The sequence below is a fragment of the Nerophis lumbriciformis genome, linkage group LG08 (assembly GCF_033978685.3).
Source record: "Nerophis lumbriciformis linkage group LG08, RoL_Nlum_v2.1, whole genome shotgun sequence".
Lineage (NCBI taxonomy): Eukaryota > Metazoa > Chordata > Actinopteri > Syngnathiformes > Syngnathidae > Nerophis > Nerophis lumbriciformis.
In genome coordinates, this window is record NC_084555.2 from 26,777,643 (window position 1) to 26,791,649 (window position 14,007).

General features: G+C 39.4%; 1 protein-coding gene across 1 annotated transcript; it reads right to left on the minus strand.

Moving 5' to 3' along the window:
• Nucleotides 1-71: 71 nt before the first annotated feature.
• Nucleotides 72-13,213, minus strand: tmem54a (transmembrane protein 54a). The gene is made up of 6 exons (XM_061968558.1): nucleotides 13,074-13,213; nucleotides 8,978-9,174; nucleotides 4,255-4,314; nucleotides 3,016-3,210; nucleotides 2,793-2,930; nucleotides 72-393 (listed from the first exon to the last, which is right to left on the minus strand). The coding sequence occupies exons 1-6, from the start codon at nucleotides 13,084-13,086 to the stop codon at nucleotides 259-261; spliced, it is 738 nt and encodes a 245-aa protein (XP_061824542.1). The 5' UTR covers nucleotides 13,087-13,213; the 3' UTR covers nucleotides 72-258.
• Between the last annotated feature and the right edge of the window lie 794 nt (nucleotides 13,214-14,007).

The window sequence follows — 14,007 nt, forward strand, 5'->3', positions numbered from 1 at the left end:
CAGAAACTCGAAAAATACCAATATGATCCCTATGAAGCTAATGTTGGTGCAGACTGTCAAAAAAGTGACTGTTCTGTTGTAACAATTTTAATACATAAATGGTAGGTATAGTAAAAAAGCAGTGCTTTAACAAGTACAAAAAAACAACTACTGCATGTATAGAAAAATATGTAAGACATTGCAGTTGGTAGTTCAAGTCCCACAAATGTCATCACTCAAAATGTAGTAATGAGTCCAGTACTTTCCAACCTAACGTCCTCACAGCCAGTGGCTCTGCTCCGCTGCTGCGCCGCTATCCAGCAGCTCATCTTGTTCCACAGCTGCAGTCTCGAGCTCGGTCGGCTGTTCAGATGGAGGCGATTGGGGAATTACAGCATGCTTATGGATGCGGACCTGAAACATGATAAAGGTCCTAAACACACTTCCTCCAAAACCTGCCTGTGTGACTTTGGAATCAATGAGTAAATGGCCCTTAGTTTAAAAGGTAACAAAATGTGGTCAAATTCTATAAATGCACAATGACCAGCTGTGTAAAAATGCACCTGAATCGGGTGTGGATTAAACTCAAAATATACGTACCAGTAGGTTTTGTTTTTGGAATCCAGGTTTATGAATGAATTCACTGTGAGCAGTCAGTTCAAGGTTTTCCATTTACAAAACCAGTGAAGTTGGCATGTTGTGTAACTTCTAAATAGAAATACAATGATTTGCAAATCCTTTTCAACTTATATTCAATTGAATAGACTGCAAAGACAAGATATTTAATGTTCGAACTGAGAAACTTAATTTTTTTTTGCAAATAATCATTAACTTAGAATTTAATGGCAGCAACACATTGCAAAAAAGTTGGCACAGGGGCATTTTTACCACTGTTACATGGCCTTTACTTTTAACAACACTCAGTTAATATTTGGGAACTGAGGAGACCAATTGTTGAAGCTTTTCAGTTGGAATTATGTTCCATTCTTGCTTGATGTACAGCTTAAGTTGTTCAACAGTCCGGGGTCTCCGTTGTAGTATTTTACGATTCATAATGCCCAGCACATTTTCAATGGGAGTCGGGTCTGGACTACAGGCAGGCCAGGCAGGTACCCGCACTCTTTTACTATGAAGCCACGCTGTTGTAACACGTGCAGAATGTGGCTTGGTGTTGTCTTGCTGAAATAAGCAGGGGCATGCGTCCATGAAAAAGACGTTGCTTGGATGGTAACATGTTGCTCCAAAACCTGTATGTACCTTTCAGCATTAATTTTGTAATGGTGCCTTCACAGGTGTGTAAGTTACTCATGCCTTGGTCACTAATACACTCCCATACCATCACAGATGCTGGCTTTTGAACTTTGCGCCTAGGACAGTCCGGATAATTATTTTCCTCTTTGGTCCGGAGGACACGACGTCCACAGTTTCCAAAATCAATTTGAAATGTGGACTCGTCAGACCACAGAACACTTTTCCACTTTGCATCAGTTCATCTTAGATGAGCTCGGGCCAAGCGAAGCCGGCGGCGCTTCTGGGTGTTGATGATAAATGGCTTTGGCTTTGCATAGTAGAGTTTTAACTTGCACTTACAGATGTAGCGACAAACTGTATTTACTGACAGTGGTTTTCTGAAGTGTTCCTGAGCCCATGTGGTGATATCCTTTACACACTGATGTCACTTTTTGATGCAATACCGCCTGAGGGATCGAAGGTCACAGGCATTCAATGTTGGTTTTCGGCCTTGCCGCTTAAGTGCAATGATTTCTCTAGATTCTTTGAACCTTTTGATGACATTACGGACCGTAGATGGCGAAATTCCTTGCAATAGCTTGTTGAAAAATGTTGTACTTCGACAATTTGCTCACGCATTTGTTCACAAAGTGGTGACCCTAGCACCATCCTTGTTTGTGAAGACTGAGCATTTCATTGAAACTGCTGCGTTTATACCCAATCATGGCACCCACCTGTTCCCAATTAGCCTGTTCACCTGTGTGATGTTCCAAATAAGTGTTTGATGACAAGCTTACCAGTTAGGACATTAAGTATCTTGTCAGGACATTAAGTATCTTGTCTTTGCAGTGCATTCAATTGAATATAGGTTGAAAAGGATTTGCAAATCATTGTATTCTGTTTTTATTTACAATTTACACTACGTGCCAACTTCACTGGTTTTGGGTTTTGTACATTACTGACATTAACATTTGACATGTCATTTGCATGTCATTCATATGAGCAGGACCACCTTCTCCCTAAATGCAGATCACACGATGTGTATGGGGGGCCCCGTTTTATGCGTAAAAGCTTTTTTAAGATGTAAATTTATGAATGATTGAGCGCTTTAAATTAAATATTACCACAAACTTATTCCTAGCCGCTTCCTGCTCTGTAACTGATTAGAATATAATGACAAAATTCCAGATGTAGACACACTGGCTCCCATGGCACACACGGTCACAAAGGGCAATGGTACCGTGAACCACACCAAGCCCAAGTAAAGTTGTGAAGGTATAAGATGTATTTTCCACAAAAAAATTGTTTACATTTTTTTTGTCGCAAACATGCATCTAATCAAAATTTAAAAAGTATACAAATAGTTGCACAAAGTGTGGAAGGGCCTCCAAATGAAACTCTGCTCGGGGCCCCAATTTAGCCTAAGGCATATGAGCAAGGAGATTCAAGTTATGTTTCAGAATTGGATTGCAGAAAAAATTAAATGTTTAGCTTGCATCAACGCTAAAAGTTGCTGAATATATTATTTGAGGTTACGACAGGTAAATATTGCACTTGTGTTATGATGTGAGATAGAATCTTACCCTCTTTGCCAAAGGCCGCCTTCGTCTGCATGGACACAGGTACAGGAAGGACGTACACGCAGCGAAGCAGCGGAAGGAGAACACCATTTCCAACACGGATGTCAAGATGAGCGGCACCCAAAGGATTATTGTGGTGCTCTGATAGGGAAAGAAAGATGAGCAGATTAATCAGGCAACTCGTGTTTTTTTTATTTTAAAAAAAAAACCTAGATGCTGTACTCACATAGATGCGGGTAGGGTCAAAGGGGCATTCGTAGGTGATGCTGGAAGACTCAACATTATTCTTGAGCTGAGTGCAGTGTGTCATCAAGCTCTGTCCTTTATGAAGAATAGCGGTCACTACGGAAGCCAGCAGGCCCAAAGTGGAGGCGACGGCCAAAAGACCAGCCAGGAAGCTGAACACCAACAGGACCCACTTCTGCAACATAAGAGTCAGCAATATAGATCAGAATTGGAAGGACATTTTTTCCCTCTGGAAAAAATAAACATAAGTCACACAGTAACCTCTGCAAATCACGATGCAACCAAAAAAAAGGGGTACCAGCGAGAGCAAAAGTGTGATAACCATAGAGCAGAAAATTTTATTTCTCACTCTGCCACTGCTGCTGTGTACAATTCTGAATAGTTGAACCAATAAACATCAAAATGGAATGCACGTGGCAAAATCAGCTGTGTTGTGATAATGTGACTCGCCTCCCAGGAACATGAATGGTAAGTACAGTACATTTTTATAGTATTATACATAGTTTTACACCTGACATGACTCTCTTTCCACAGTTACCTCTTTTCACTTCCATGTCATGCATCCTCAAAGGGTAAGTAATTATACTATATTTCAATTATTTAGTCGGTGATGAACCTATTTTTAAACCTCTGGTAACATTCAATTGTAATTCAAAGGCAAACAGAATATACAATTTTGTTTCTGAAAGGTGTAAAAATTAATCGCATGTTAAACATTACATATGTCATATTTTGTTAACGGCTGAAGTTGATTGAGGTATTTAAGGAAAAAAATTGATCGATGTTTTTATGTCCTGTTTGGCTGTGGGGTATTGTCTAATAGCCTGCGAAACAACTGGACATCGACACTTTAAACTTTTACATGAAATTCCTCTTGGGAAAATCATGTGTAGTTTGAGTAAGACAACAAAAAATATGGCCTTGAATGTACGGAAAGGACAAAAAAGTCCACCTATGTCCCCTGTGGGTTAAAAATATTAAAACATTTTTTATGGTAGTATTGAAGAAGATAGACTGTCATGAAAATATTTGACATGATACTCAACTGTGTGTATTTTTCCACAATTAAATCTAATTAACATAATTTGCTATGGGTGAAAATGTCAAAAACATGACTTTGGAGGTTCTTCTGCACATGCAACGTACATCCACTTTCTATTGCGTGACAGGAGTATGCAAATTACAGATTTTCTAAAAGTGATTTATAAATTTCACTCACCAGAATCCTGCTCTTCTTGTTTTTAGAAAGGACAATGGCAATTATTCCTCCAATAATTCCCTGTAGAGCAGAAGAGTCACTGGCAGTATTAGAAATATTCATAAATTACCATAGCTTCAAGATGTACTTTTAATTTTTTTATTTTGCCTGTCGTTCACAATCTTTATGGAAGACATGACGACAGATGTGTTTTTTTTTAATGCATTCTAACTTGTAAATAAAATTTGGTTTACAGAGGAGCCAATGGGAGGTCCTCCATACCGCCCATAAAACCCATAAAATAACCATCCAAACCCACTAATTATACTCCATTTACATTTTGTGTATTAACCAAGTATGAGTGATATTGTTATTATAAGCGCTAACACAGACAAACTATTTATAGCGGCGTCGTGACCCCCAGCTTGTGTGCTAACGTTGACATCACCTGCTGGTAAGCTGCTTCCTCTCAACTTGATTGTCGAAGGGTGAGGACGTAATCCGACAAGTTGGTACACTTTGACAGCTAACTTAGACCCAGAATGGTGAGAAAGACACGAAAAGACGTTTGGTCTCACCCCCCTTTTCCTTATGAGGATTATGAGACATTCACTTAAAACAGGAGTATGACAATATTCTATCAGTCAGCATCCTAATAACAGCAGACCTTGTAGAGTAAGTGATGTTTTATTCTGTTTGTTGGCTTTCATAAAGTCTGCAGTGAGCAATAATCAGCGATGTTGTCGGAGAAAAAAATGAAAGTTGTGACGCATTTTTTTAAATTAATGCTTCGCGAATGCTTAAAATAAGCAAAATACGTCAATGTTATTATAAATGTGCCTGTTACTACATTACATTCATACTTACATCATGTATATAAAACCTTAATGGAGGTGGTTGTATGTTTTTTTAAGGGCTTTGTAGGCAGAATAGAGCAACTCCCATAGGTTGCATTGTAAGCGGACTTCTTAACGCATTTATTTAATATTTAGAATGCATTAAAAAAAACTGAAAAACGTGTACTTTTCTTACATAATGATTGTGAATGACAGGCAAAATTCCAAAAATGCACAGTTAGTATGTAAATTGAATTATTCTATTCAAATTTCATTCAAAACAAAAGCTGTCTCTGGGTTTATGCATGTTGAGTAAATGTTTTTGTTTGGTTTAATAATTATATTTTGTTTAGAAGCCCGCCTTCCACCCAAATGCAGGTGAGATATGCTCCAGCACCCCCGCGACCACAAATGGGACAACCGGTAGAAAATGGATGGATGGATGTTTATAAGCACTTTTCCAAAAACTCAAATACATTTTACAATATCAAATCTTATAAAGTCAATAAGAAATATATGTACAATTTTTAAGAATATACAAAAATATATATATATCAATCATTAACTTAAGAACGGGAAAAACTGCTAATAAAATAATAAGATAAAAAAGATGGATTTTGGTATGAATCAGAAAATGCAGTTATTTAAAATATGTTGTTGCCATTGAGTGACACTGTGATTAATTCATAAAGTAATCTATGTATAACTTCAGGGAACTCTAGCGTCACAAAATGTTATTTTCATTACCATTTGCATATTTTGTGACGGCTTGTCAGACAAGTTTTTCGCCATACCCGCTGCATTCAATGGAGTAAGGTAGGCGAAAATGATTCGTAGTTAATCATCGTCCATCTGTTTAGTATGTGTAACTTGGATTCGGGCTTACTTGGTCAAAGTCCCAAAGAGAAGGTCTTTAAAATACAACACCTGACTTGGACCTAAACTGGTCTGTCTGGACTGGGGCTGCACGATTTTTTGGTAAAAACATAACACTTAAGACAACAGACGGATGGGGGTTGCTGACATCATGTTTTTTGTAATAAAAAGGCTAAGAAACATTGTACATATATTTAAAGATAAATATTTGTGTCTTTATTCATTACTTTTTTAGCAACAGTTTAGCTTTTCCTCATTGCATTGTTTTGTTTTTAATTTCTTAAATGTGCTACAGGTCCATTAACAGTCAGCATTCCACAAATGGCCTCTGGCCCACACTTTGAACAACGTCTGGTTTACATAATTCACCTGTAACATGAAGCGTTGCCAAATGATAAAAAAGTGTCTCCAAGCCGTGTCTTGAAATTCTTAGCACTTATGGAAGTGATAAAGGTTGGGTTGCTTTTGTGTGTTGGTACTTTTAGAGTAACTACATTACCCAGAAGTCATTGGGGTAGAGCGGAACCGGAATTATAGACAAAAGTACAAGTGGAGATGCAAGCAAGGAAGATGTACACGTATCTTACAGAGTTGAAAACAAGCGTGTGTTGCTGACAGCTGCTGTTTCGGCATTATTTAAACAAGCAATAAACATTCTGCACGTGGTTGTATGCACGCTCTCTGGGCTTGTGGAGGCGGATCTGCGCTCATGCGGCAAATACTTTGCCCTCCGTGACTGCTTCTAATTGATTACCAAATAAATGCACAACGCAAGACACGCTTCTGTTTTACTTTGAATGCATTGATTTTCTCGCAAAATAAAACGTTAAATGGTAAAATACCCCTTCTGCTGTGTCTTTGGCAAAGCAGGTGTGTGATATGTGTTGTGAAGCAGAGTTACGATTCGCTACACTTCCATTTTTATTTTTTTACGAGTGAGGGCGAACCCGCAACTCTGCATTTGTAAGTTTATTTGTGGACACACATAAATGACTGAATGTGTGTGTGGGGAGCGTGCCTGGCTTAGAGGAGCAAGACACGATCCAGGAACGTCGATTTAGACAAAGAGGGAACGCAGAGTCATGGTTGTGGAGGAGGTCTCAAGGGCGGACAAGGAGCAATATACCATCAAGGCCGTGTCTCAAGGTCGCCAAGGAAGATGGACCACTTGGGAAGGTACCATCAGCAGCCCCCTCAGCTGGGCCGACCTATGGAAGATGCCACAAGCCAGACTCCGCTTCCTACTCAGGGCAACCTACGACACCTTGCCATGCCCTAGAAACCTCCACCAGTGATTCGGCCAGGAGGAGAGCTGTCCCCTGTGTGGTGCTCCCAACGCCAGCCTGCAGCACTTGCTATCAGGCTGCAAGATCGCGCTGACACAGCGTCGCTACAGATGGCGGCATGATCAAGTCCTGATGAAACGGGCCGAAGTCCTGGAGAGCAGTAGACAAGAGGCCAACAGCCAGCCCATAGCCAAGCAACTTCCTGACATGTTTGTGAGGCCAGGGGAAGGCAAAGGAGACACCAGCCGACAAGGCCCCCGCAGTGTCCTCTCTGGCAAGGGACTGGAGTATGAGGGCTGACATCGGCAAACATCTCCAGTACCCCCGTGAGATCACCACCACTTCACTCCGCCCAGACATCGTGCTGTGGTCTGCTGTTACCAAGTCTGCCATGCTGATTGAGCTCACCATCCCCTGGGAGGAGGGAATCCAGGCAGCCTAGGAGCGCAAATCAGCCAAGTATGCAGATCTGGCTGCTGAGTGCAGAGAGGCAGGCTGGTCCACTACCATCTACCCTGTGGAAGTAGGCTGTCGGGGCTTTGTCGGTACATCAACTATAAGGCTGCTCCGAGATGTGGGAACGACTGGGGCTAAGCTCCAAAGGGAAACCAAGGCCCTTGCTGAGGAAGCAGAAAAGGGAAGCTTCTGGTTGTGGCTGAGGAGGAATAAGTACTGGAGGTCGAGGCAATAAGATGGTTCGGCTGCAGGGGGTGGCAGGGAGACGTCCCTGCCACCGCTACGCCACCAGGAGGCGTTCCGGGGTTAAAGAGAGCGAAACTCCAATGAGCGGTGGTCCCCGGCTGATGACCCTGCAGCTGACCCAAAGCGCTGTAGGAGGCGTGTCAGGCATACTTGCCCAGCAGAAACAACACCTTATTTGTACAATCAACCTTTTTTTTTTTTTAACATCGTCATATTTGGGGATGTAACGATATGAAAATTTAATATCACGATTATTGTGATATTTATGCGGTGTGCTTATACAAATAGGAATTTATATACATTTTTTAAATAACTAAAATAGTCTGACTGTTAAAAAGCCCACTATTTTGCATGTTTTGTGTTTCCTATGCTTCACTGATAAGTGTTCTGGCTGGCTTTGTGGCTTCCTACTCTGTTCAGCGGTCTTTGAACATGCCGTAGAAACACCTCTTGTCTCTTCCTCTGAGTACAGAAGGATCACCTTGAGAGGCACAAAAAGAAAGCACAGCTTGTCTGTTCAATGAGCACAATCGAATAGCTTAGTTGCTCAGACAGCAATGTGTTTATCTACAGTAAGTTTAGATTGGGGTATGTCTTTTCTAAAGGGGAGAGATGTTAATGTCTCCTGTATGCATGTTAGCATTTAAGCTAGCACCAGTCCATTCGTGAGTTTACCGCACTGCAGCTATCAGTCAAGGTTTTTCAAACATTTTAATTTAAAACGGTAATACTAACCGTCAAGAGTTTTACCGCGGTTGAAATTAATACCCTTTATTGTTACATCCCTAGTCATAGTTAATTGATCAGATAACGATTTATAATCGATTAATCGTGCAGCCGTAGTTCAAACCAACTTCCTGTTTATTTGCAAACATGGGTTGTTGAGGCTTTTTTGTGTGCCTTGTCATGACAGACAGGGGCACTTTTTTTTCTAAATGCATTGGGCGCGCTCCTAAGTTTGGGAGTTCATATCTGGGTCCTATAAAAACAAAGACAGATGTGTCTGCACTATAGTGTAACTTCTCCACTCCTTCAGTATCTCACCATGAGGCCCGCCACAATGGCGATGACATTAGCGATGGCGTACACCATAATGCGAGCCTCGATGTGCAAAGTGGTGTGCCTGAGCACAACACCGTGCACCAGAGCTCCGAGCAGGAAATTGACGTGGCCCACCAGCACCAGACTCAAGCCCATCTTCATCAGGGATTTGCTGTCTTTGAGGTTGGCGCAGCATACTCCTGCACAACAGAAATACGTCTTTCATTGTACAGTGATAACAACACAACAAAGCCTTAGTGCTTCTTCTGCATCTTCCGAAAATGTAGTGAATTTATTATAGATTACACTAATAATGAATTGCTTTGTCACCGAAACCTCAAAGCTAAGGTGTGGACGTTTTATTCAAACAGTTACGACGATGTTCCTCTTCGCTGACTTACGTTATTAAAATATTGGATACTCGTGTTAAACAACGCCAAAGTGTAAAATTGTAAGGTTCATGCATTTACCATGTATTGATTAACGTGGACCCCGACTTAAACAAATTGAAAAACGTATTCGGGTGTTACCATTTAAGTGGTCAATTGTTCGGAATATGTACTGTACTGTGCAATCTACTAATAAAAGGTTCAATCAAAATGCAATCAATCAATTGGGCCTGAGCTAGTATGCAGTTTTGGGTGCCTCTAAATGCTGTGTTTTACAGGGGTTTTTTTAACAGTGAACCATTTGTGACATCATAGATTAATGGATGTACTTATGTGGGCATTTTAGTTTCTGCTGTCAGCCAGTTGTCTCCCCTTCTGCTGTTATTCCTGCTTGTTTCATGCCCTCACGTCTGCTCTGATGGCTATCATTCTCAAACTGTGGTATGCAGGGACCATCTGGTGGGGGGGTTAGCAACCCGCGGCTCTTTCGCGCCACCCTAGTGGCTCCCTGGACATCTTTCAGAGACGTGTGAAAATGGAAAAAAAAAATTGTTTGAATATATTTTCTGTAGAACAACATGACACAAACCTTCTTAATTGTTAGAAATCCCAATGTATATATCAAACATGTTTCCCTGATGAGAGTATTTGGCAAGTATTGTTTTGTCCTACTAATTTCAGCGATCCTTGAACTGATCGTAGTTTGTTTACATGTACAACTTTCTCCGATGCTGCCACAGAAAGACGTGTTTTATGCCACTCTTTCTTTGTCTCATTTTGTCCACCAAATGTTTTATGCTGTGCGTGAATGCACAAAGGTGAACTTTGTTGATTTTATTGATATGCTGCAGTGCTTATCAGGCATATTTCGTCAATCCATGACTGCAAGCTAATCGATGCTAACATGCTATTTAGGCTAGCTGTATGTACATATTGCATCATTATGCCTCGTTTGTAGCTATATTTGAGCTCATTTAATTTCTTTTACTTATGTCCTCTGGGTATTTAATTTATATTTACATTTTTCATGACACGTTATCTGTATGTAATATTGGCTGCATTTCTCATAGTTGTTTGTGTGCCATGTTGTTCCAGACCACAGCAAACATTACCCAGCTTGCAAAGATCGTAATAAATCCATTAGAAGAAGACAGCCTGTCGTTTCCTTAAACTTGGACACACACATTTATACCTTTGGCCATTCTGAGCCAGTCATTTCCAGAAGTTATCTCATCCTGGAAGAAGCCTTCATTTTACTAATGATTTCCAATGTTGCAAAAATGTGTAGAATAAATATTAAAATACAACATTTCTGTCAACAAAGATTTGCGTCAGCCTTTGATAGTAGGCTAATATAGACACTTACATCATGTGTTGCCTTCATTATAACACTTATATAAGGCTTTTCATTTTTTGCGGCTCCAGACAGATATTTTTCGTATTTTTGGTCCAATATGGCTCTTTCAACATTTTGGTTTGCCGACCCCTGATCTAGTGGTATGCAAAAAAATCACTTTATTAAAGTAAAGTGTTTTATTTTCCTATTCTGTGTAATGTTACAGTGGCCAGAAATATTAAATATGCTTGTTAAATAAAACCTCTGCCTTAATTTTAATGAATACTTGGTGGCAATCGGAGAGCCAAGTGTTTTCTGAGTTAGTATTGGTGTAAAAAAAAAAGTTTAATAACCAATTGTCTAGATCAGTGATTCTCAAACTTTTTTTTTAAGGAATGCTTAAATAATTATTTTTTTAAAATGCATAAAAATGACAATGAATGTTATGAAAACAAAATAAACCTCAAAACATTGCAACTTTCTGAAAATAGCTGCTGCAAATTAGTATTATAGGCCAAAACAACCACAACAAATCCTGTACACGGTTCTCCATATTTCAGTTTTAACAACAGCTGCGCACAGTTCACATAACAGCTTTTCGACATTTGGAAACCTAGCGCTAACAGCGAACAGCACCCTGGGAAAATGTCTGAGATGGTTTGTGGTTTCAACAGTTACAGTTCTGCCAGGAAGTGGGCGATCCAGTCAAATGCAGCACCTTAGAACCAGGCAAGACATACGTATGCACAATATTATATTTTGTTTCTTGGTTGTTTTTTCATCTCCTACCAGAGATGACATGTAACCCCAATTCTCTCTCTCTCTCTCTCTCTCTACAAAGTGAACAACAGGTTTGGGTGTGGTCTTCACTGAGGGGTCAGGTTGTATTTTTTGTTTGCTGCTTGTTCAGCTGTGCAGACACACTAAGAGTGTTTGGGGTCATAATATTATTAGTGTCATGTTTGTTGCCATTCACACTTACATATAAAGTAAAAAAATACTGCAGGCTAAAACATTTGAAACACCTGTATAATCTAATGCACAAAATGATTACAGAGACTAAAGCATCCGTTTGGTATCAGAGTAATATATTACATGTATTTATTTAGTACCCTTTAACCAGAGAAAAGCACTGTAGCACCACTTCTGATTAATTACTGTACAGAGGGCTCTTGTGCAGTGGCTATGTTTGAAACATTTAGGAAATCAAAATACAGATGCAATAACTTAAATTTCAAATTAAAAAAATAATAATGATTGCAGATCAAGGTGCCCTCTTTTTGGATTATTATAAATGCATTAAAACGTCTTAAATACAACTTTTGATTTTCAAGGCCTAAAAAATTCTTACATAGTTCGGAATGTCTAGAATATTTAAATATTTTAAAGGTACTACATTTTATAGGACCGAGCCAGTGAAAGGTTTCCATCGTATTCGGGTATTTTATTAGTTGTAGCAGATCGAACAACTGCTGTCTGGGTAACGGCTTAATATGGCTTCTACAATAAAAATTACGCAAGGCTCTGGATATCTTCTGGGTTAAACAATGTTCACAGCACAGAAACAATATTGAAAATAAGAATCAAATGTACATAAAAACATTTAAATAAAATATAGGACATGTCTGTGCACCTTTCTTTGCGGTAAGGCTAACTAAAATGTTTTGCATAGCCACAAAACACAATGAGACAAATTATTGAGCTAAAATAGTCACTTCATAACATCATGACAATCATAGTTACCTCCACCAGCAAGTAAACCAGTGTTTGGTTATTAAATACTAAATAATAATTTCCTTGCTCTAATTTAAAATAATGAAATACAGAGGCCTTAAAAGTATTTAAATTTTATTTAGAAAAATATGCCACATATCAACCTGTTGTTAAAAGCAAATAAACATTTCTAGATTTAAAAAAAAAAAAGAAAAAAGTACATTGTCTCTCTGTTACAATAAACACACCTTTTAAATTCTGAACTTGTTATATTTTGTAAGGATGTAAACATCAATCAGCAGGTGACCAAATACTATTTTGTTCCTATTGTGTTTACTGTAGTTTGAAATCATAAAGTACTATTTGAGTGCCACTGGTGTATGAATACAATTCTACTACAGTTGTCTCGTTTCTAATTCTAGTACATGAGCATTCAAATTCATACCAATTTCAATGTATGGTACATATTGTGCTTTTCTCCAGCTTGCCAAATCATTTCATACAGCATAGAACTGAGCAAGTTCAATATATTTTAAGGTATTACATGTCGAGGATGAATAAAACAGGTATTAACAAGTCAGACGTCTACTGGCCTTCCGCCATGTAACCTGAAGACCACACCTAAAAATAAAAAAAAGTAGTTGTTCAAAATAAAACATACCCAAAGTCGCCATGGTTGACGTCCCCTTCTTTTATATCATTTTACACTACAAGTCGCTCCGCTATTATTTATGACAGCATTTAGACAACTGTTGTCATAATGTGCGTTCTCTTCGACTGTCGCTCACCTGTGGACACGCCACAGACTCCTCCTACTTCCGTACCTGAACGGAAGCGCCGCCCCTCTGCGCGTTCACGTGACACCGACTGCACTTTTTGGGTGAAAGATATTCGATTTCCTGATATAGAACATCAATCTTTTTACAACAGGGTGTACTTTATATCAATTTGCATATGCGTGCGAGCTGTAAAGACGTGCACGCGCTCTGAAGAAATTTGGCGTGACACGGCCATATAGAGCTCGCCAGACACCTTGACGAACACGCAATGCATCGTGGGAAATAGTGGCACCACGCGCCAAAAAAAAGTTTAAAACAAAAGCCAGTCTCAGTATCATTTACATGTTTTTTTTGTCTGGAGCTTTTTCAAAAATGTATGAAAAATGGAAAAAGATGAGGGGAAAAAATATATTTTTTTGTTTTAATATGGTTTCTGTCGGAGGACAAACATGACACAAACCTCCCTAATTGTTATAAAGCACACTGTTTATATTAAACATGCTTCACTGATTCGAGTATTTGGCGAGCGCCGTTTTGTCCTACTAATTTTGGCAGTCCTTGAACTCACCGTAGTTTGTTTACATGTATAACTTTCTCCGACTTTCTAGGACGTGTTTTATGCCACTTCTTTTTCTGTCTCATTTTGTCCACCACACTTTTAACGTTGTGCATGAATGCACAAAGGTGAGTTTCGTTGATGTTATTGACTTGTGTGGAGTGCGCACACCGACACAGGGTTTTGCTCTATGAGCTCGACGCATGCGCCGATGCATCGATGTTGCAAACACCTGACCCCCATCACTAACGTATAATTTA

What these genes read in the sequence shown, in the direction of transcription:
- tmem54a (XM_061968558.1), bottom strand. An exon ending in ACAAGAAGAGCAGGATTCTG is followed by an intron (nt 3,211 to 4,254) that starts GTGAGTGAAATT and finishes CTTATGTTGCAG; the next exon opens with AAGTGGGTCCTGTTGGTGTT. An exon ending in GGCGGCCTTTGGCAAAGAGG is followed by an intron (nt 394 to 2,792) that starts GTAAGATTCTAT and finishes ATCATGTTTCAG; the next exon opens with GTCCGCATCCATAAGCATGC.